The 23,999-nt window shown below is 36.8% G+C and overlaps 1 protein-coding gene across 2 annotated transcripts in view; it reads left to right on the top strand.

Moving 5' to 3' along the window:
- The window catches only part of LOC138711755 (uncharacterized), a 54,024-nt gene extending 31,782 nt beyond the window's left edge, over positions 1-22,242 (top strand). The window contains exons 1-3 of one of the 2 annotated variants that reach the window (XM_069842938.1): positions 9,868-9,998; positions 16,426-16,574; positions 21,969-22,242. In XM_069842938.1, coding sequence (XP_069699039.1) covers positions 9,941-9,998; positions 16,426-16,574; positions 21,969-22,133 — 372 coding nt within the window. In that variant the 5' untranslated portion in view covers positions 9,868-9,940 and the 3' untranslated portion in view covers positions 22,134-22,242. Of the gene's footprint in view, positions 1-9,867; positions 9,999-16,425; positions 16,575-21,968 lie in introns of those variants that run through there. The other variant, XM_069842939.1, reaches the window with a different exon arrangement.
- The last annotated feature ends 1,757 nt before the right edge of the window (positions 22,243-23,999 follow it).

The raw sequence follows: 23,999 nt of genomic DNA, 5'->3' as shown, positions 1-23,999 counted from the left end.
TCATCCATTTACGTAAGCTAGGAAATATCGCTATTTTGAGTTTGATCATTTTCATTAGGACTTTGTTTAATCAAAATACAGTATAGTATTAACAATGAGTGTTTTTACTCACGAACTGAGCTTTCCATGTGGACGTATTCATTATGCAGTGTATATTATACTGTCTACAGCACATTAGCGTACAATATAGAGAATGAAGTTAAATTGAAAAATAATCATAATATGGATATTTAAACACATTTTTGAAAATGGTGGCCGTTCATTTCGATACAGGCTTCAGTTCTAATGCGCATATTATCGCACTATAGACTATTGTACCGCACCCTAATTACCAGGTTTGTACTTCGTATCAGTAACTCATGTTAAAATAATTCTGTACCTACTCTATTTACGTACTGTAAATTCAATCTTCACTTCTGTCCGATCCGAAAAGATAAAATTACTCACTTGTCAGACATGCTATCTACTGTCCGTCCAAGTGGTTACGTCACATCGTCATAGAAAGGGAGGAAATCACGTGACAATTAATTACTTAACGAGGCCCTTTTATTTAACGATGAAAGAATGATGGAATGGAGAAAAATTCTCTCCGGCGCCGGGATTTGAAGCCGGGTTTTCAGCTCTACGTTCTGATGCTTTATCCACTAAGCCACACCGGATACAACCCCGACGCCGAACAGAATCGTCTCTGATTGAGTTCCAACTCTTGGGTTCCCTCTAGTGGCCGCCCTTTGCACTATGTCATAGATGTCTATGAACATAGGACTGAAGTCCACACATGTGCTGAGGTGCACTCGTTATGAGTGACTAGTTGGCCGGGATCCGACGGAATAAGCGCCGTCTTAAATCACTTCGTGATTTACGCATATCATAGACATCTATGACATAGTGCAAAGGGCGGCCACTAGAGGGAACCCAAGAGTTGGAACTCAATCAGAGACGATTCTGTTCGGCGTCGGGGTTGTATCCGGTGTGGCTTAGTGGATAAAGCATCAGCACGTAGAGCTGAAAACCCGGGTTCAAATCCCGGCGCCGGAGAGAATTTTTCTCCGTTCCATCACTCTTTCATCGTATGATGACGCAGAATATCTGCATGGAAATATCATATGTACTTCGGTACGTTGAAATAATACCTTTTATTTAAGTTATTTTAAACAATTGTATGGGTATAATATTACGTAGACGTCCAATTCCTAACAGAAATTAATGTTCTCAGAAAAGAGCTAAGAAAGCCCAGCCACTAGCATTTACAGAGAGGCGAATAGAAGCAGATGGGGGAAACCGAGATGCGACGTAGGCAAATGGAAAATGATGTAATATTGAAAGCTCTTTCGTCACTGGAAAACGCGAACATATTTTTGGAACGTACTGTTTACTATGACCGTAAAGCTACTATGACTGTATACGCGGTCTTGGATCTGTGTGGAGGACGGTTGAACTTCATTAGTAGAAGGGGTGGGAGTGAAGTACATTCAAAAACTCAGGTACAATAAAAATTGAAGTAAAAATAAAATGATGTCCCTGTATAATTACAACAGGTGGCTGGAGGAAGAATTGATTCCGAAACTTCCATAAGGCGCCATTGTGGTGTTCGACAATGCTCCCTACCACACTATTCCAGAAAATAAGGTCCCAACCAGCAGTAACGGCAATATTGAAATTCAGACCTGGCTACGAGAAAACAACATTCATTTCACAGAAGATCCTATGAAAGCAGAACTATTAGATATTGTAAAAATTGCAAAACCTCCCCCCCCCCACATACGAGGCAGACAGATTTCTTCAGGAGAGAGGCTTCACAGTTCTGAGATTACCTCCTTATCACTGTGATCTGTCGCCGATTGAATTGGTATGGGGTATGGTACAGCATAAAGTCGCAACACAAAATGTGAGAAGCCTATCTCTCACAAAGCAGACTATAGAGTGAATCGGGGGGACATGACTATCAGGGGAAGATGCTTATTTCTTTGTAGTTTCACATTCTTCTAAGAGAGAACGCCACGCGCATGTCTTCATGATCACTGAGACAGTTGAATGTCTGTAGAGTGGAAGCTAACTCATTTTGCCACGTGTTCTTGTGAAAAGAAGAAAAACAAGAAAACAAGTCATTTTTCTGCTATAAAATAATTGCAAAGGTTACAATTTTAATACATCCTTGAATTCGTAATAACTGTCAAACCTTTGTAATGGATATTGTAGTAAAGGTTCTAAAGTTTGTATTATTAACAACCAACGACCTTTTTCCGCCATCTTAGGTTGCGTCACAGCACTTGGCATCTTACCCCGATACTTGGGAAAGATGATCATTTTTTTTTTCGGGGTTAGATCGCAACTTATTGCAAGAGTTTTATTTTTTGTTTTATTGCAGGGAATGTGTAAATATTATGTAAGATCCTCTGAGAGAAGTCAGTGGATTGAGGACAGTCATCAACTTGCGATGGAACATGTTATAACAGAGGATATGAACTGTTTTAGAGCATCGCAAACATATGGGTTTTTTTACCGTACCCTTAAACGCCTCCTAAAACAGAATGATGAAAAAAAAATGTACTGGATTGAATTCATTGTATGCAAGAAGTGATTTCACGAGTCTTGCACACGGCAATAAAATCTGTGCAATGACTGTGTTACTAAGTAGTGATAAACGAGTGAGAAAGTGTCCACGAGCTTTAGATTAAGTCCATTTTGTTATATACATGTATCAAACCAAGTTCAGGTAAAATACATATATCAGTAAATATGTCAATTGTATTTGCCATCTTACCCGACTATCGGGGAAAGATGCCTACAGTGCAGGTAAGAAGAAAACCTGTATCTATAAACAAGGTAATTAATGTTTTCTGTTTTGTACCAAAAATATAGTTTCAAAATACCTTCCATACTTCGATATTTCAATATGAAATTCAAAACTAAATGGACAGTATCTTAAATTCTCAATCAAGGAAAAAGCCAGCCATCTTCCCCCTATCCACTCTAAGCGAAATAAGTCTACGGATTGGTCTCGTGCGTACGCTGACTTAAAAAATATTGAGAATGACTACTGGCGTAGGGACGCGCTTACTCAGTACGAAATAAAATAATAATTAATGTTGGTTTTGTTTCTGGAAGCGAATCTGAAAAAAATTGATAGTGTTAGAGACAGTGATACTGCCACAGAAACAGCTAATAGTGATATTAATTCATCTGGTGATAGCTCCACAGAGGCTGCAGATGAGGATTCTTGCCTTGGAATAAAGTCGCTATGGTGATAAAGGTGTTATGTAGTGTGTAACATCAAGAGTGTGCTTTACTACAAATTAATGTTATGCTCATTAAATTAGGTTACGGTGATCTATCGTGTTAAATTCGCTACGAGATTCGTCCTTTCGTATTACCCTAGATCAGCGTTTCTCAAACTATGGTCCGCGGACCTCCTGTGGTCCTCAAGGTCTGCCCTTGTGGTCCTTCAAAAAAGGCAGAAGAAAAAATAAAATTCAAACTAATTGCATATCACTCTACAGGATGTATCTAAATTGGTGTAAAATATTTTGGGGACGTGTTCCTAACATCGAAACAATTTAAAAAGTTAATAATAATATGGATCCGAAAACCATTCGTTAGGCAATTATTAAAGGATTTGTCCCTTCATTGACCGCTGAATGTTTGATGGTTTTTTTGTTTGTTTGTATTTTGTAGACCAAATAAATAAGAAGAAAATGTATTCTATGAGTGAACAGAACGAAATGATTTGCATCATTTAATTGATGATGTGCTTCTGGACGTCATCCAACGAATGTGTTTTAACACGATGCTGCTCTGGTAGTTCGTAATTTTTTTAATGATCGATTTCCCCAAAGATGTATTGGTCGAAGGGGATTTATTGCATGGCCTGCTCGATCGCCTGACTTGAATCCAATGGATTTCTTGGTCTGGGGACATTTAAAGTCCCTGGTTTATGCAACACCTGGACTTAATGTTGATATTCTGAGAGCGTATCCAAACTGGATTTCACGAAATACGAAACACTCCAGGAATTTTTAACAGAGTACGCCGGAGCATGTAACACAGGTTTAGGGGACACATCGAAGCAGGAGGAAGCCACTCCGAGCAATTTTTGTAACATTAAATTTTGTCTTGTAACTCTGAAATAAATTAATTTGAGACCAATATTCATATGAACTTTTTGTAATGTTTTGGAACATGTCCCCGAAATATTTGACACCAATTTAGATACACCCTGTATAGCTGAAAATCTCAGAATTTGGAAATGACACATGACAATCGCCTTTCACTTTTTCTCCCAGTACTGACATTTTATGAAATTTATTACCCTATCCGACTACTGACTTCCCACTCAACTCTCAACAACAAAAGAGAGATTTAAAGCACTATGAACGTGGGGTTTCTCGCCATCTTTTCCCTACACATCTGTCGCCACCCAAATTCATAAAAGAGGACCGAACCTTTTCATGTATTTATGACTTTCTTAATAGTTTTGCGGACACCCAGTTTGCACATTGAAATGGTCACGTCGTACACCAATAATACAACTCTGAGGTCACAATTTGAAACTTATTTTCCAAGTAAATATGACGAATTTTCATGGGTTCGTGATCACTTTCATTGCGATATTGAAACTAACAAACTTTCATTGAGTGAAAGAGAACAGTTAATTGAACTCTGGAATGAGACCGGACTTAAAATGAAAGGAAGGTATGGTTAATTTCTGGACCGCATCACAAGTGAAAAGAGAATACAGTGAACTGTACAATGGTGCTTTACAGATTATAATTCAGTTTGTTTCTACGTATGTGTGTGAAAAATGGTTTTCATCACTAACTCTAATAAAAACAAAGTAGCTTACCAGCATACGTCCAAATATAGAACAACTGTGGAAGAATCAGCAGGCTCATCCATCTCATTAATGTGATTACCAACATTCTTTTTTTTTTTTTTTAGTTAATAAGTTAAAGATTATCCAAACTCTAATAGCCTTGAATTATTAAAGAAACAAAAATGAATTTTCTTCTATTAACATTAGCTTAGTTAGCTAATACTATTATAAAATTAATTTAATTTATTTAATTTTAATTAATTAATTCTACTTTAAAATAAGTTATAAGTATATTGATATTAAAATAAGCTACAAAAATTATAGATTTTCTTTCGAAGGGAACAAGAGTAAGGTGGTCCGCGGAACTGTTCTGACTTAAAAAAAGTGGTCCCCACTTCAGAAAAGTTTGAGCAACGCTGCCCTAGATCATATATGTACCAGATAACTCATCGCTATGTTAAAATCGGCAGCACTTTGAAAAGAACAACCGCCAGGATCGCCACCCGTCCACCGTAAACAAACACGAGATGGCAGTACAGTCGCCAATGCAATTCAAATTGGAATTATGACGTGACTCTTTATGTAACAACTAGATGGCAGCGTAGTAAACCTGACAAATGTTGTTAACGTCAAAGCTTACAAGGCCGACCTATCTGTTACATATATGATCTAGGGTATTACATATGGTATAGGTTACGTACGTTAATCTTCAGACGGCACTGTACTGAATAGTCTGATGTTTATCGTCAACCGTTTCCTCTAGTCAAAACACGACAACAGCTCTGCGACTCCGATCTGTAATCAAAACGTGAAAGAGCTATAAATTAAAGTTGAACCAAGATTGAAAAAGCAAGACTAACAGCGCCCGCAAAGCCGAAAACCCGCACGACACTATCGCCTGTGTCGTCGACTGCTTAAGCGAACTTTCAAGACATCGGGAGTAGTCAACTCTCGAACGTCAAGCACCCTTGAATCGCCACAGTTATTTATTCCAGACTGTATTTTTATCTATTCTGGCAACTGTTATAAACGTAGCTATAAACAATGAAGAAGCTTATTGGAAGCATCATTAAAATTTAAATTTAAATTATGGTTTATTTAACGACGCTCGCAACTGCAGAGGTTATATCAGCGTCGTCGGTGTGCCGGAATTTTGTCCCGCAGGAGTTCTTTCACATGCCAGTAAATCTACTGACATGAGGCTGTCGCATTTAAACACACTTAAATGCTATCGACTGGGCCGGGAACAAACCGGCAACCTCGAGCACAGAAAGCCAGCGCTATACCGACTACGCTACCGAGGCCCCGAAGCATCATCTCTACCTTTCAGTGTATAAAAATCGGTTCCCCATTCTTTATTTAATTACTAGGTCCTTATTAAAAGACTGGATTTTTTTTTTCGTATGTTGTCGACCTGATTGGCAAGTTGGTATAGCGCTGGCCTTCTATGCCCAAGGTTGCGGGTTCAATCCCGGGCCAGGTCGATGGCATTTAAGTGTGCTTAAATGCGACAGGCTCATGTCAGTAGATTTACTGGCATGTAAAAGAACTCCTGCGGGACAAAATTCCGGCACATCCGGCGACGCTGATATAACCTCTGCAGTTGCGAGCGTCGTTAAATAAAACATAACACAACATAACTTTTCGTATGTTTGAGATCAAGTGTACCAGAAATAAATTATCTGGCTTGGATGTAGAAAGTCCAAATGTTAAGTTTGTTAAAAACATATACTAAATAACAAAAGTAACTTCCGGATGTAAAGGGTCTGGAGGATAAGTAAAACGGGTCAATATAAAACTACATCACCCTGTCAAGTCCTGTATTCGATAAAAATCTCAGAACTGCATTTGTACAATTAAAATCATTTCCAAGAGCGCCACATAGAGTCGGACGAATTCCATATTGCCGACGGACACGGTCATATTTTCTACAATGTAATAAAAATGTTCCACTTACGGTGGAACGTGGCATATATCACACTCCGGTTGAGGCTCGCCATGTAGCAGATGGCCATGTGTCAGACGACAGTGGTCAATCCTCAACCGGATGAGTAAAACCTCTTCGTGTCGTGACGCTCTTATGGACGAATCACAAACTCGAACCGTATTCTTTATACTCATAATTTGTTTCCCTCTTGTGCAGACCTTTCTCCTTCCCATTGCCACCATATTGTATGTTTCAGGTAATTCTGAATATCTTGCCGCCTCAGACCCATTCAAAGCACCATCCCTTGCTGCAGCATCCGCTGCCTCGTTACCAGGAATGCCAACATGACCCCGAGTCCACACTACTCCGATCTCATAATCAGAGGTTAGGAGAGTGTGGAAAAGTTCCTGGGTTCTCAACACAAGCAGATCATCAGAATTCAAACGCTGCAGGGACTGAATGGCGCTTAAAGAGTCGGAGCAGATAAGGAATCTGCCCCGGGGTTGTCTAATTATAAACATTAAAGCTCTATAAAAAGCATATAGTTCTGCGGTAAAAACACTAGTGTATTGGCTCAATTTATATTTAAATACTAGCCGTACCCGTGCGCTCCACTGCACACGTTAGAAATAAATATAAAATAATTACATAATTCAAATAGGACATTTGATCGAGGGAACATTCGTGTTTGATAGAAGGATAAATCGTTTAATATGTTACTTAATTTAAACTGTTTTTAAATAATTAAAATGCGATCATTTTGGTCCAGAGACCACTCATTTGGTGCAATGACAATTTCTTTAACATGTTTCTTAATTTTTATTACATGCAACCATAGTTTAATGAACATTGGCATCATTTAGATTTAATGTGTATACTTTATTTTACTTGCTATATGTTTCCATTGAATTATGGTAATAACTTAATTTTAACCCTTGTTTTCCAAGTATTCAGTAAATGGCGCTTGGCCCATTATGGTTCTGAATCCTTCAAATAACTTAAATTATATTATATTATATTATATTATATTATATTATATTATATTATATTATATTATATTATATTATATTATATTATATTATTATGTTTCTTACGTTCGGAAAGGATCCGAAAAAATAACAGCAGCTCATCTCCACCAAGCACCTAAATACGCCCCTAAAGTAATGTTTTGGGGTTGTTTTACACATGAAGGCCTGGAGCATTAATACCTATCAAGGGAATGATGAATTCTGACAAATATATTCAGTTATTGGAAACCAGACTCGTACCCCAGCTGCAAAAATCATTTCCGGATGGCAGAGGTGTGTTCCAACAAGACCTGTCACCATGCCATACGTCTCGAAAAAAATAACTGGTAATAACGATTAAGAAACATGTTAAAGGAATTGCCATTGCACCAATGAGTGGTCTCTGGACCAAAATGATCGCATTTTAATTTTTTTAATACAATTTAAATTAAGTAACATAATAAACACTTTATCCTTCTACCAAACACGAATGTTCCCGGATCAAATGTCCTATTTTAATTATGTAATTACTTTATATTTATTTCTAACAGGTGCAGCGGAGCGCACGGGTACGGCTAGTAGATAAAAAAATAACTCACTTGTGTGTGCTTAGTACTTATAGGGGTTTGGGAAGAATTTTATTAATAAAATCATCTGTTCCTTAGACAATTTTGATGTGTGTATTTTAAGACTCAGCACTTCATCTTTCAAAGCAAATATTGAAGTTCTGGTTAGGAATAAAATCACACAGAAACGTAATTCACAGAACCAGAAAGGGAATATGAAGAAAAGTAGACAAGAAAGAGAGAAAGAGCAAAAAAGTGTTGGAACTGAATTGTTGCCACGTAACATGTACAGGGACATCATTTTATTTTTACTTGCATTTTTATTGTACCTGCATTTCTGAATGTACTTCACTCTCACCCCTTCACTAATGTCCTTGCTCCCGTCACACACACAAACTTACGGCCACTGTTGCATTCGAAGTCTTCAAGCACTGAAGTAAACACTGCAGTGTATAGTGTGTTTCAGAAGTATGGTTGCGTTTTCTATAGAAGAAAGAACCTATATTAATAATATCGTACTAAAAATTATATTCAAGAAACGATAAATTCAATTTCAAAAAATATGCTTCAAAATGTTTTTAATAATATGCATAAAAGAATTGAAGCCTGCATTGTAATGAACGGCAACCATTTTCAGCAATTTATTTAAAAATTCAGATTAGCTTATTTTGAATTGAGGTGGCTAGAAGCAAAGGAATGCTAGTGGCACTTGTAATAACATGAGTTAAGTGCATCCAGTGTAAGCTAAAGTATCTAAAATTTTAGTGGCAAAGGGATATTTTAATCGCATCACACATTAAAATTGAAATAAAAATTTCACCGATTTTACGAAAGCTTAAATATTTAAACCCCATTTTCTCAAAAGTAACTTAAGTGCACTTACAGCCCCTTACTTATGACCCCCTCAATTTAAATGCACTCTCTATATTGTATGTTAACACCAATAATTAATATGCTAAATAAAGTAGACATTACATAACGAACATAGCCGCCTGAGAAGTTGAGTTTTTGAAAAAAAAAATGTTACTACTCTACTGTATTTTGATAAATTCCGTAAAAGTGATAATCAAACTGAAAATCGTAATATCGTATTTCCTTACAACGTAAATGGATACACTACTTTTCTCTCCTCCTATAGCTAGTAAAATGAATTGTTTACATATTGCACTAGTAACATCAAACTTCTGTAATGGAAGGAGGCAACAGTGTTTCCGAGTATAGCCAGGTTAATGTTAAAAATGTTGGTAAAAATAAAGTGATGTCCCTATACCTGTGTATCCGGAAGTGTTTTATGACAGCTCTCTGGCGAGTGTTATCGATAATCGTATATCAAGATAACGTCACGTTTTGAATCTAACAGTAATAAATTTTCAAAACGCGATGAGTAACGTAATATATTTACTAAAAAATCAAGCACGAAGCCGTCTTTCTTGATTGACATCTTGTTCCAATATTTCATAGCAACATTGCACAAAGGACATCCGAGATGACAAGTATTGTAATCATAATGGTAAAGTATTTGAGTGGTATGTGTCACAAACTGTATATAAATAAGTAAAGTGCCGTGTTCAGGCCAGTCGTTATTCGTTTCCAGAAACCTTCACTTGGCACTTCTCCACCGAACAACATGATGAGCAAATCCCTCATTGTCTGTGTGGTTCTTGCAACGCTCCTGGCATTTTGTGGTAAGTTCCATTACTCTTTTTCATAGGCTATTGCAGTGAAAACTCTGTAAATTAGACACTTACGGTTCAACCAAAATGTGTCCAACTTACCGAGATGTCCAAGATAAAAAGTGGATAAAAGACCTGAATGCAATAGTGTATCCTTTATATGGTAGTGAAAAACGAAACTAGTAGTGTATTTTACCATGCAGCGTGTGAGACTAAAGTCCAGGCAAGTCAAAACCCTGCACATTGTGCAGTCGCGCACATTGTGCAACTGTCTCTATGCGATGTGCATTTTCTATTCCCCTACCTGGAGGGAGTGAATCGCCTTGGAGGGGAACGCGACAGGGCTATACAATACCTGCAGCAGCTTTTGTTTCAGTAATACAGTTTCAGTACTAGTGCCGATTTGTCTGTGTCTGTGAATGAGTTATAACCAAAGCTCGGAACTTGGGGACTTGTGTCTTTGCACATGGCTAAGCGACCGGACTTCAATGTCAACAAACTCCCGCCTCCAGCACGGAGGTACTGTCAGGTCTGCTATAAAACTGGTTTCTGACTGGAACAACATATTGATAGTATTATGGTAGGTTAAAACACGTAATTTTACACCATATATAATAAAAATAAACATGAGAAATATATCAAATTTACTGTTCTGCTCTGTACACTTTATTACAGTGTATGACTACGTACATTCCAATATTTTCAAACCCATAACTTCTTCGCTGATATGAAACAAGAAAAACTTATTTCCAAGTCACATAAAGTGACGGGAGCAAACTTAAAATACTGAATGTCTTCACTGTCACTGTTTTCTGTTTGATTTTGAGCAATTGCTAGCTGATCTCGTATGTGAGAAAGATAAGTATATCCTAAATTTTTCTCAAAAATAGTTTTCAATTTGTTCTACGGTAGGTTCCTCTGCTACTTGATCCATGGCTATGGACAAATTTTCCACTAATTTAAGGGACTGTAATGTCTTTCAATGAATGCCGGTTTCCAGTCTTTAGTTTGTGTGTAGCACAACTTACAAAATATAAACTCTCCATTCGAAGAAAATAATGTATCTCCTTCGAATTCCTCCACGAAATTCTGTACCTAAAGTTTACAAAAATGTATTTTGAAACTTGTATAATATGCATTCGAATAACACGTATTTTCTAATTCCTCAAACAGACCGTTTATCTGTAATTCTCTGAATGTCATTGTCTTCGACATGCCACAGTTTCCTCGTCCGTCTTCCTCTCATTCGATGTGACCACTTCTTAGTATATACGACTGTCCCTGAGCACTTGCAGCGTGAGCTGTGTGTACGTTGTACCTGTAACCTTACTCGTGCACATGAAACACAAGTCCCCAAGTTCCGAGCTTTGGTTATGATAAATAAAGTGAGGAGTTCACAGATACCGGAGAAGAGAAATTACGAATCATATGACATAATTGTTATAATGTTTTCCTCAGCCAAAAATAATAATTATTTTAAAATGAAAGGCTTTCATCAGCCTATATCGAGGTAATAGTGTTGTGAGGTAACAATTTAGATCAGATTAGTAAAGTTCTCAAAATATGATATTGTCAGCGCTTATTTCTTAATCAGTACTCTCACGGCAAAACGTACTTGACAATGGCGTTGTTTTGGAGTCTGTACTAACACAGCCATCAAAGGTTAGACGACTTACGACTTTCATTTCATAAGCTGGTAAGTGATGAGAATATAGTGAGGAATACATGTGAGGCTCTTGAGGTTGTAAGGAGAGAAGAAAACAACTATTTGCAACGCGGAAAAATTTTTCTGGAAAAATATATAATGGCAAATTTTCCATCTCACGTCACAATATTAATTCAAAATATTGATATTAATAAGTCTTTAAATCTGACATAAAGAGAATATTGTCGCTTCACAGCTTGTGAACTACATTTTTAATTTCTTTCAGTAACGCTCCCAACTTTTCGATACTTGCTCTCAAAGTTTTCAAATAAATTATATGTGAATTTAAATTCTAAGCTTAATTTATATTTATTAATATTAATATTAATTTATACTGACATACAGCAAAGAAATAATTTCAGTGTAAAAACTTCACAATGTCCTACTGCATGTAATTAATTGGGAGTATAATATTTTCTTCAACATATTTTGTGTACGAATGGTCACAGTAAATAATAATGCTTGACGAACAATGAAAGAGTATGGTCTATTACTTTAAAATAATTAGTACCTACTACGTAAAATGAAATATTTGTTCGTTTCTTGTTGTTTCTAAATTACCGCAATTTTTTTTCTTCAAATATTGTATAAAAATCGTATTAATAAATTATGCTTTACAAACCACTACTTTGTGAAGTATAACTGAGTAAGCCTAAAGTTTCTTGTATTAAAACTGTCAAATATAGACACTGATAATAACTGTGTTTTTTTCGTTCTGTTAACTATGTTTATAGTGTCCAAATGTCTATTTAACCCAACCCTAGGGGCGCAGAAAAGATTACTGTACACCCCTCCAGCTAAGAAAGGGTAAGAGCAACGCTTGAATGATGCAGTCTGCACAGACCGGCGATCCGCGCACATAACTGCACATTCAGAGTCTGATTTCTGGAATGCCTGCTCAAGTCTTAACGCTCTGATCTTCCATTCAAGCGACCTGAGTTCGATCTTAGGACAGCTCGTGATGGAATTTGTGTGAAAAAAAAGCAGACATTTCATAGGGATTTTCTCGGGATACTCCAGTGCACTGTTATCATTAATTATTTCTCTTCAAATTTATTACAATTTTGGAAATTTTATTTCTTCTTCAACTGTTTGACATTGTCATTATTTTTAAAGTTCCTTCCTTGGAGCAATTAAAAGACTGGAGTCAGTTTAAGCTGCCTTTAAAGCGAGGGTAAACGTAGTATGGGACAGAAGGATGAATTGGATAGGAAAAATGTCCATTAACTACGGTCTTTCATTCATTCTACCTGCTGTGTCACCATTACCAAAGTCTGGCCAATGGTGCGATGACAGATTCTGACCAAGTGCCTTTCATCAGAATCTTCGTCATACTAATTCGCTAAACTGTAGTTTTATGTAATGTGTGTAGTACAGGGACATCATTTTATTTTTACTTCAATTTTTATTGTACCTGAGTTTTTGAATGTACTTCACTCCCACCCCTTCTACTAATGAAGTTCCAACTGACCTCCAGACAGAATCAAGGCCGCATATAGTAAACAGCACTGAGTTAGTGAGTATAGTACGTTCCAGAAATATGTTCGCGTTTTCCAGTGACGAAAGAGCTTTCAATATTGAATCATATTTTCGCACAGGTATTGTCCGTTTGCCTATGTCGAATCCCGATTTCCCCCACCTGCTTCTGCTCGCCCCTCTGTAAAAGCTGGGCTGTCGTGGCTCTTTTCTGAAAACATTAATTTCTGTTAGGAATTTGACGTCTACGTAATATTATACAACTGTTTAAAATAACTTAAATAAAAGGGCCTCGTTAAGTAATTAACTGTTACGTGATTTCTCCCCTTTCTACGATCCTGCGGCATAACCACTTGCACGGGCAGTAGATGGCATGTCTGAGTAATTTTATCTGTGCGGGTCTGGCAGAAGTGAAGATTGAATTTACAGTACGTAAGGTACTCTTTTATAGAGTATGCACAGAATTATTTCAACATGAGTTACTAGTACGAAGGACGAAACTGGCAATTGGAATTAGATGCAATAGTGTATAGCGCGATAATATGCACAAAAGAACTGAAGCCTGTATCGAAATGAACGGCCACCATTTTCAAAAATGTGTTTAAATATACAAATTATAATTATTTTTCAATTTAACTTCATTCTCTAAATTGTACGCTAATGTGCTGTAGACAGTATAATATACACTGCATAATGAATACGTCCGCATGGACAGCTCAGTTCGTGAGTAAAAACACTTATTGTTAGTACAGTAGGCCTACTGCATTTTGATTAAACAAAAACCTAATGAAAATTATTGAACTCAAAATCGCGATATTTCCTAGTTTACGTAAATGGATGAAGTACTTTCCTTCTCTCCTATACCTAGTAAAGTGATTTGTTTGTGTTTTACGCCAGTATCATCGAACTCCAGCCGTGGAAGAGGGTAGCGAACGGTGTTTCCGGTTCTCTAAAGGTACAGCCAGGTTAATATTAAAAATGTTAGTAAAAATAAAATGATGTCCCTGTGCAATATAATATGTATGAGTGTAATGCTAGTAAAGGAAAATGGAGGGGGATTATTTTGTTCTAAAAATACTAATGAAAAGAAAATAAATTCATTCCTCTAAATATAAAATAAAAATATAATTAATAACTCAATAAATGATAAAAGTAATCCATGTGATAAATTTCTGTAACAATAATTTATAATATTATTCATTCATTCATGGTGCCCTGCCTAAGGTCAGATCTTTCACTGCAATACTAGCACGCTCCAAATCTTTCCTACCTTCTGGCTTTCTCTTTCTCTCCGCATATGATCCATATATCTTAATGTCGTTTAACAATTTTTGTTCTAATTTAGACTGTTTCGTCTATAAACTCACAAATACACAATTGTATAATAGATTAAATTGTAAATTTCTATACAGAACTACTTAAAACATCTGGATGTATCATGTAATAATATAGACAAGATACATTTCTGCTTGGTTTCTATGAGTAGCAATGGTAGACATGTACTGTTTTAGAAAAAAGTTTCGTCGCATAGATATTTTTTAAGTCCCAGAAAGGAGGCAAAGCAGCGATTGCAGCGATATTTTAATACTTAATTAACTTATTATTCCCGGAACATGAATTTTACCAGCAATCTAAAAGTATTGGGAATAAATTTCAATAAGGAACAAAAAAAAGTTTCCTTCCCAGGCAGGATTCGAACCACGAAAGTCTTAGTTAGCAGTCTATCCTGCTCTGGAGTGAACAAGGCTCTGAAATGAGCTACAAGGGTCGGTCCGGTTTTTTTTGCCACTACTGTACATATTATTTGCCTATAATTAAACATAGGAATTTATCCACAGAGACTACAAGGATAAAGGCTCATTCACAATGAAAATTAAATATAACGTAAGCGTTAACTTAAGAATGTAAACGTTACGGTAATAGTAATATACGTTACAAGAGCAGTATGTTGACGTTTTCGTGTTCGAGGAAAAGATTGAAAAAGCGAAACGTAGTTGAGCTTTTTTAATTTCCGAGAACATGAAAACAAACATACCGCTCGTGTATTGTACATTATTTTGTGCGAAGGTCGTTTATTACATACCTGAAAGAGGAATTTCTAATTAGTAGCAATGAAATCTCCATCTTGGTTTCTGTTTAATGACGGCAACTTTTAAAAACTAAAATATCTATCTTCAACATTGTTGCTATAAAATATTTTCTGTGTTTACTATATTCCAGCAGGCCGTGATATACGTCTGTCTTTTTTTCCCCCAGTCTATAAATGCGAACTTAAAACAAACGGTAAGGTTATGTAATGATTTATTTTTCATTTTAATATTTTAACAATATTATTTATATAACATATTGCAGTAATAACATCGGCATCTGGAATCTTGTTGATTTTTTCACGGCTTCCTTAATGTTACTTGTATCAGGAATGCAATAAGTTTCGTGGAGTAGTAGACTTTACTTAATGTTTGCAAATATTTAAAAACAATAATTAACATTGCAATTTAGGTGAAATTGCAGTGGTAAGTTTCCAATTTATAATTATCACTATGTTAAACGTCTCTAAAAATAATATGTTAAAAGCCTAAAGCAGTAAAATGAATGTCGCGCTTAAGCAGTAAGAAGAGGGAAATTGTTATGTGCGTTACGTTGAGAATACTGAATGTGGTATTTCACACTTACCGCGTATTGGTTCTGTGCGGAAAACAAGCAAATACGCACGATCTCGCACAAAATCACATCATTCATGGTGGGGACATAAACATAACCGCAAAGATACTTGGTAACCATGGAAACATAACAACGACGCCATTTCCTCATATTCTGTTGAATACTTCAGCGCTCCACGATTGTGTTCTGTTTGAAAATCACGTAAGCATAAGCACGAAAGCTTGGAGTTCGTAGACTTTCATGTTAACGTCTAACGGCAATGTTAATGTCAGTTTTTCTGTGAATCACTGTGAATGATCCCATTTGATAACCTGGCCCCAAACTTCTGTGTTTATGTTACGGTTATGTTTAATTTTCATTGTGAATGGGCATTTAGGTATGCATAGAGTGTTCTTTGTACGCACGAGAAACGTATCACCATTCAATTGCTGCTATACATAACACATTTCAGTTGTAACTTGGCCATACCTCAGGCTTCACGTTATTCATGACGTAACGATAGTCTAAGCACAACTAACCTAATATTCTCATGTTGTGATATAAATTCCTACTTTTACTTATATCCTATCCTTTTAAATATATCAATTCTTCTTACAGGCAGAACTGAGTGCGCAGAATCGGGGAACTTCCTGTCTGATTTGTCTAATGTAATCAACCCAATTGAAACACAAATCCAAAATGTATTGAGCATGCTACAAAATGTATTGAACATGCTACAAAATGGATTGAACATTCTACCTCCAGAGGTAAGTAGACTTTATTTACTTAACAATATTTTATAAAAGAAATGAGGTAAAACTTCACTGTACATAACCATAATATATCAGACCGAAACGATTCTGGAGTTATTTCGCTAGCATTATTTTCTCCATGTCACTCAGACACTGATAACCATAGCAGTTGATAACGCGTCGTAAAATAATTAATTATAAACAATATGTTTCATATCCCTTGCTTCCTACACACTAACAGAACCAATTATGTGTACATATACAGGACATATCAAAAGTCCGGTAACACTTTCAATATTTTATTACACAAAAACTACTAATGATAGCACTTTCAAACACACGTCAGTTTAAAGTCAAACTCTCAAAGTTCTGTTTACACCTTACAGCAGCGGTGGCGAAAATGCTATCGTGGGCCGAGCCACTGTGTAAGCTGCAACGTGCATAGCACCTATGGCGGGAGGCGGACACCCGAAGGGGAATTGAAGCAACTGTCTGACATTAACGGTTTTTCATTTTCCTTACGTCAAGCACTTAAATAAAATTATATACAGTACAAGGCTACAAACTAATATTTAGTACGTGTAACGAAGAAAGAAATGAACAAGAAAACATAGGACACATTATCACAACCTAAAATTAACTGTCTTTAGAATGTCTCTGCGGCAGAGTTTCAAAATCAGGAATTATGTCACTTACTGCCAGTCGTAGTTTATCACGAAGGTATTTGTCTGTCAGTCGTGATCTAAATTTGATTTTTACTATTTTCATTGTTGAAAATAATTTTTCACAAACGTAAGTTGTAGCGAACATGGTTTCAACAGAGCAAGCGAAAGAACGAAGCTTCAAATATTTATTTTTTGCCAAAGATTTGAAAAGTTCAACATTTGTCAAGTCCTTACATCTAGCTTTCATTTTACATCACATTGTAAAAATGTGAATTTAACCGCATTATTCGTACATCTGCTGAAAAAGGATCAACGTACAGCGATGATGATGATGATGATGATGATAATAATAATAATAATAATAATAATAATAATAATAATAATAATAATAATAATAATAATAACAACACTTAACCTTTTAATGTTTCATCAGTAACATGTAGTAACTTATAATGTCGTTTTATGTTATACCACCGTTTTCCTAGTAATACTTGTGAATAAATCATACATTTAATATTCTCATCGTATTGTCAGCAAAAAATGCGTCCCCCCATCCTACTTGAATCTTTAGTTTTTATAGAGGTACATGGTTTCGAAAGAGACATTGCGACGATACGCCACTCGCAGGTCAGAGACAAATATACATGGAACGGAGTTTGACTCCAGTGAGTGAGAGGGTGGGGGTTGTAGGTAGGAAGCAAGGGAAATGCACTGCGAGCCACAATGTGCTCGTGAGTCACATTTTCGCCGCGGCTGCCTTACAGACATTCAATGTGTGAACCACGAGTGACTCGGCAGATGTCCAAACGATAATCAAACTCTTCCCATACCCTTTTCAACATATCCTCTCTGACCGTGGCGGCAGCTTCTCGAATTCTGGATTTAGTTCTAAATCACGTGGCAAAGGCGGTAAAAACACACGGTCCTTTAGGTACCCCCATAGAAAAAAGTCACATGCAATCATATCGGGTGACCTTGGTGGCCATGTCATGAAACATCTGTCCCTTATCCAACGATCATACATCTCCGTCGCTGAAAATTAGGCGGCTGAGTAAGTCATCGTCGTCTGCTGCCTATTGTTGTAGCTGGAAAGAAAATTCGTAGCGCTTGCTTTTGTCATCCTTATTTAGCATATGCAGAAGCTGCAGTGTGTATGCTTTCATAGCCAGCCTCTTATGCAAAATCCTCCACACAGTCAATGAAGGACGTTGAAGCTCACGGGACGCTCTATGGACTCATTTCCTCGGGCTCCTTATGAATGCTTCTCTGACTCGCTCAACGTTCGCTTCACTCACCCTGGGACGTCCACTCCTCTTTTGGGGACACACGACAAGATCTCGATGACGATTTCATCTTTCAGCAAGATGGAGCTCCGCCACATTTCCACAATGCAGTTCGTGCTTACCTGAATACGGAGATGTGTGATCGTTGGATAGGACGTGCTGGAGTAAACATATTATTTCATTCCAGAATTAGACTTGTGTAAAGTTGAAGTGGACGACTTCGATCAACATGTTATTCGGGATACAATCGAAGAATTCTATCGTGTTCAGAAAGTAGTACATAGTCTACGATTAAGAAGATAATTCCGAATGGATGATGCCATTGGCGAAATAATTAATTTTGTAACAAGCGATGATGGCAGCAATGATAGGGATATGTTACTTTTTCTCCTCGGTGGTGTGATTTCACCATAATAACTACCCTGTGGTTGCTGCTCCGTGGTAACACTACTGGTACGCAGTGAAGGAAATAGTTCTATGTTTCTTGACAAGAGATTAGGATGCGGAGCATGCGCAAACAACTCAGTTGGCTCCACCCGCGTTACGCGCTTCCTTCCCTCTGCCCCTCTGTCCTCGCTCAGAAGGTTCAAGATAACTTGCAATAATAGTAGTTACTAGACATCCAGTTCTTTGTATTCTACAAGTAATGTGCGTCCAAGTTCAATAGTTCGCCCACAAATAGCGCAGAATGTTATTACACTGAACGAAACTGCTGAGCGCCTTGGCAGTCAAGTGGTGTTATGTTCAGGTCCTTCTGCCAGTGTTATCAGCACACAGATTCTGTGCTGTCGCCGCCTGTGAACATTGTTTACTCTGTTGTGTTCCAAACATTCTTATTATTAGGTAAGCGTTGTTGAAGAATAAAATAACATAACTTGTGTGTGAACCATTCATATTAATTGCAAGTTGTAGTCTCTATGTAAAATGGTTAAGTTCGAAGAGCTTAGCCACCGGCGTGGCTCAGTCGGTTAAGGCGCTTGCCTGCCGGTCTGAAGTTGCGTTCGGGCGCGGGTTCGATCCCCGCTTGGACTGATTACCTGGTTGGGTTTTTTCCGAGGTTTTCCCCAACCGTAATGTGAATGCAAGGTAATCTATGGCGAATCCTCGGCCTCATCTCGCCAAATATCATCTCGCTATCACCAATCTCATCGACGCTAAATAACCTAGTAGTTGATACAGCGACGTTAAAAAACCAACTAAAAAAAAAAGTTCGAAGAGCTTGACTTGAGAAAAGGTCGGGGCAGTATTGGGCTCCCGTCAATGTGCCTGACACAGCATCAACTTCAAACGGCTTACCCTGATGGAAGATTCGTGACAGAAGCAAAGAAAAAATTTATAGGGGATCTATTGCAATTTATACCCTTGTCAGCATTCTTTTTTTCTTGGCTTAAATTCTAATCCTTGAACTGTTTCCAATGACGATGAATAAGTTGATGTAATCATGATATCAGATGACATCGTATGCATTTCCATTTTGTTCTTTTCAATGTTCATTTTTGTTTGTTTTTCTTAACAATAAACAACAGTTCTATTTTGAGTAGGGTTTCAACTTTTATTCGATCTCATTTTCTTTCCCTGTTTATTTTTGTTTCAATTAGGGGAATGCGATTTTTTCCAAGATCATGTCTTTGAAAAGTTCACTTTTGAGATAGTTAAAACAGTTGCAAGATACATTTATAACTTCTAAAAAGGGGGACAAAACCAACTGTGGTAACTTTCGAGGAATATCACTTTTGTTGACGTCGTACAAAATTTTGTCCAATATCCTTTTGAGAAGATTGACTCCGTACGTAGATGAAATTATTGGGGATCATCAGTGCGGTTTTCGGCGTAATAGATCGACTATTGATCAGATTTTTTGTATTCGACAGATAATGGAGAAAAAATGGGAGTGTAAGGGTACAGTACATCAGTTATTCATAGACTTCAAAAAGGGCATATGACTCAGTTAAGAGGGAAGTATTATATGATATTCTTATTGAATTTGGTATTCCCAAGAAACTAGTTCGATTAATTAAAATGTGTCTCAGTGAAACATACAGCAGATTCCATATAGGTCAGTTTCTATCTGATGCTTTTCCAATTCACTGCGGGCTAAAGCAGGGAGATGCACTATCACCTTTACTTTTTAACTTCGCTTTAGAATATGCCATTAGGAAAGTTCAGGATAACAGGCAGGTTTTGGAATTGAACGGGTTACATCAGCTTCTTGTCTATGCAGATGACGTGAATATGTTAGGAGAAAATCCACAAACGATTAGAGAAAAAACGGAAATTTTACTTGAAGCAAGTAAAGCTATCGGTTTGGAAGTAAATCCCGAAATGATAAAGTATATGATTATGTCTCGTGACCAGAATATTGTACGAAATGGAAATATAAAAATTGGAGATTTATCCTTCGAAGAGGTGGAAAAATTCAAATATCTTGGAGCAACAGTAACAAATATAAATGACACTCGGGAGGAAATTAAACACAGAATAAATATGGGAAATGCGTGTTATTATTCGGTTGAGAAGCTCTTATCATCCAGTCTGCTGTCCAAAAATCTGAAAGTTATAATTTATAAAACAGTTATATTACCTGTTGTTCTTTATGGTTGTGAAACTTGGACTCTCACTTTGAGAGAGGAACAGAGATTAAGGGTGTTTGAGAATAAAGTGCTTAGGAAAATATTTGGGGCTAAGCGGGATGAAGTTACAGGAGAATGGAGAAAGTTACACAACACAGAACTGCACGCATTGTATTCTTCACCTGACATAATTAGGAACATTAAATCCAGACGTTTGAGATAGGCAGGGCATGTAGCACGTATGGGCGAATCCAGAAATGCATATAGAGTGTTAGTTGGGAGACCGGAGGGAAAAAGACCTTTGGGAAGGCCGAGACGTAGATGGGAGAATAATATTAAAATGGATTTGAGGGAGGTGGGATATGATGATAGAGACTGGATTAATCTTGCTCAGGATAGGGACCGATGGCGGGCTTATGTGAGGGCGGCAATGAACCTCCGGGTTCCTTAAATACCAGTAAGTATGTTTGCATATTTAGTAAGTATTGAGCTTCGCAACAGTATATACTAAACTGTGCTGTAACATAAAATCGACTGTACGGAACTTTCTCATGAGGATCAACACCATTTCAAAAATTATCCAAAATAGTTGATTTTTCGATAGACTTCTTACTTATGAAAGACTTTGTATATCTCTCTACGAGTCTGACAGGCAACGGCTCAGGCCAATGTTTGACATTAGATTTAATACTTGGCACAAAAAAGAGGAAAAAGTTAAAATTTTTAAATAACTTGGTTCAAATTTGGAGAAGAACAGAACGACAAATTTTGAAAAAGGACGAAGATTAAATTGATGGTAGGAGGTAATTATTGGAATGTTAAATTCTATTCTATGGAATAAGAATATTAAGGAATATTATACTTAGTTTATATTGATGTTTCTTTTTACAGATTAGAACGATAGCCCAGAATATTCTCAACTTCTTCAAAGAAGTCTTGAGTGGATTCCAATCTCAAATTTTGGGGAATATTCTACCTAACATCCAAGGCGCTGTGAACAATGTGGAGAAAACGTTTGGGCCTCTTCTCAGCAATCTTATACCAGGGAAGAAGTAAATTCTTCTGAAAAATATGGCGACATCTGGAGAGTGTTATATTGAAAAGTGTCTGAAAGAATTGTCATATCAATGCTTAATTAAATTTAAGTAATAAAAGATGGAGCATATTTCGTTGATTCATTTATTGTAAATATAATTTGTAATTTTAGCTTTCTCCTTTAACTACAGGGACATCATTTTATTTTTACTTGCATTTTTATTGTACCTGCATTTCTGAATGTACTTCACTCCCACCCCTTCACTAATGTCCTTGCTCCCGTCAGACACACAAACTTACGGCCACTGTTGCATTCGAAGTCTTCAAGCACTGAAGTAAACACTGCAGTGTATAGTGTGTTTCATAAATATGGTTGCGTTTTCTATAGAAGAAAGAACCTATATTAATAATATCGTACTAAAAAATTATATTCAAGAAACGATAAATTCAATTTCATAGAATATGCTTCAAAATGTTTTTAATAATATGCGTAAAGAATTGAAGCCTGCATTGTAATGAACGGCAACCATTTTCAGCAACTTGTTTAAACATTCAGATTAGCTTTTTTTGAATTGAGGTGGCTAGAAGCAAAGGAATGCTAGTGACATTTGTAATAACATGAGTTAAGTGCATCCAGTGTAAGAAAAAGTATCTAAAATTTTAGTGGCAAAGGGATATTTTAATCGCATCACACATTAAGATATAAATAAAAATTTCACCGATTTTACGAAAGCTTAAATATTTAAACCCCATTTTCTCAAAAGTAACTTAAGTGGACTTACAGCCCTTTACATATGACCCCCTCAATTTAAATGCACTCTCTATATTGTACGTTAACATCAATAATTAATATGCTAAATAAAGTAGACATTACATAACGAACATAGCCGCCTGAAAAGTTGAGTTTTTGAAAAAAAAAAATGTTACTACTCTACTGTATTTTGATAAATTCTTAAAGTGATGATCAAACTGAAAATCGTAATATCGTATTCCCTACAACATAAATGGATACACTACTTTTCTCTCCTCCTATTCCTAGTAAAATGATTTGTTTACATATTGCACTAGTAACATCAAACTCCTGTAATGGAAGGGGGCAACAGTGTTTCCGAGTATGGCCAGGTTATTGTTAAAAATGTTGGTAAAAATAAAGTGATGTCCCTGTACTAAATGTCACTAGAAAAAAAAATACTAATATACATAAAAAACAAATTAAGGTAATAAAATTTGAAAGGTATGATGATGATGATGATGATGATGATTATGATGATACTGATGATTAGCATGAAAACCCACCGTCAGACTGCAACGATTTGAGCTCATGCAGTTAGAAATATGAATGTATACATAACCGCTACCAAACATGAAAATGGTGGTGGAGAATGAGTAGAACGGAGAAAAATTCTCTCCGGCACTGGAACTCGAACCCGGGTTTTCAGCTGTACGTGCTGACGCTTTATCCACTAAGCCACACCGAATTCCAGTTGCGATGCCGGATTGAATCCCTCTCAGTTTAAGTTCCACCTCTCTGTTCCCTTTTGGTGGCCTACCCTCATGAACTGTGTCACAAAATATGTTACAGTGGCACAATGTCCAACACTATGTACAGAATAAGTATGTACCCGGAGAGCGACGGAGCAAGACGCCGAGCCGAGAGAATTTTTCTCCTTTCTACCCATTTTTCACCATATGGTAATGCACAATTCCTCCACGGATATATATTGGGTGTTCATTTCAAAGTGTGTCATGACGTCACTGTTGTGAGTCAGCGATTTGAATCGAGTTTCAGCTTTTATGTCAGAGAAGTTGCCTATTAATCAAGGCGTTCAATCTGAACTTGAGAACGTGTACGGTATAACTTGAACATCGTAGCAACAGATGGCGGTC

This window comes from Periplaneta americana, chromosome 13, assembly GCF_040183065.1.
Source record: "Periplaneta americana isolate PAMFEO1 chromosome 13, P.americana_PAMFEO1_priV1, whole genome shotgun sequence".
NCBI lineage: Eukaryota > Metazoa > Arthropoda > Insecta > Blattodea > Blattidae > Periplaneta > Periplaneta americana.
Note: the sequence above shows the minus strand (reverse complement) of the source record. Positions and strands in the feature narration are given on the sequence as shown.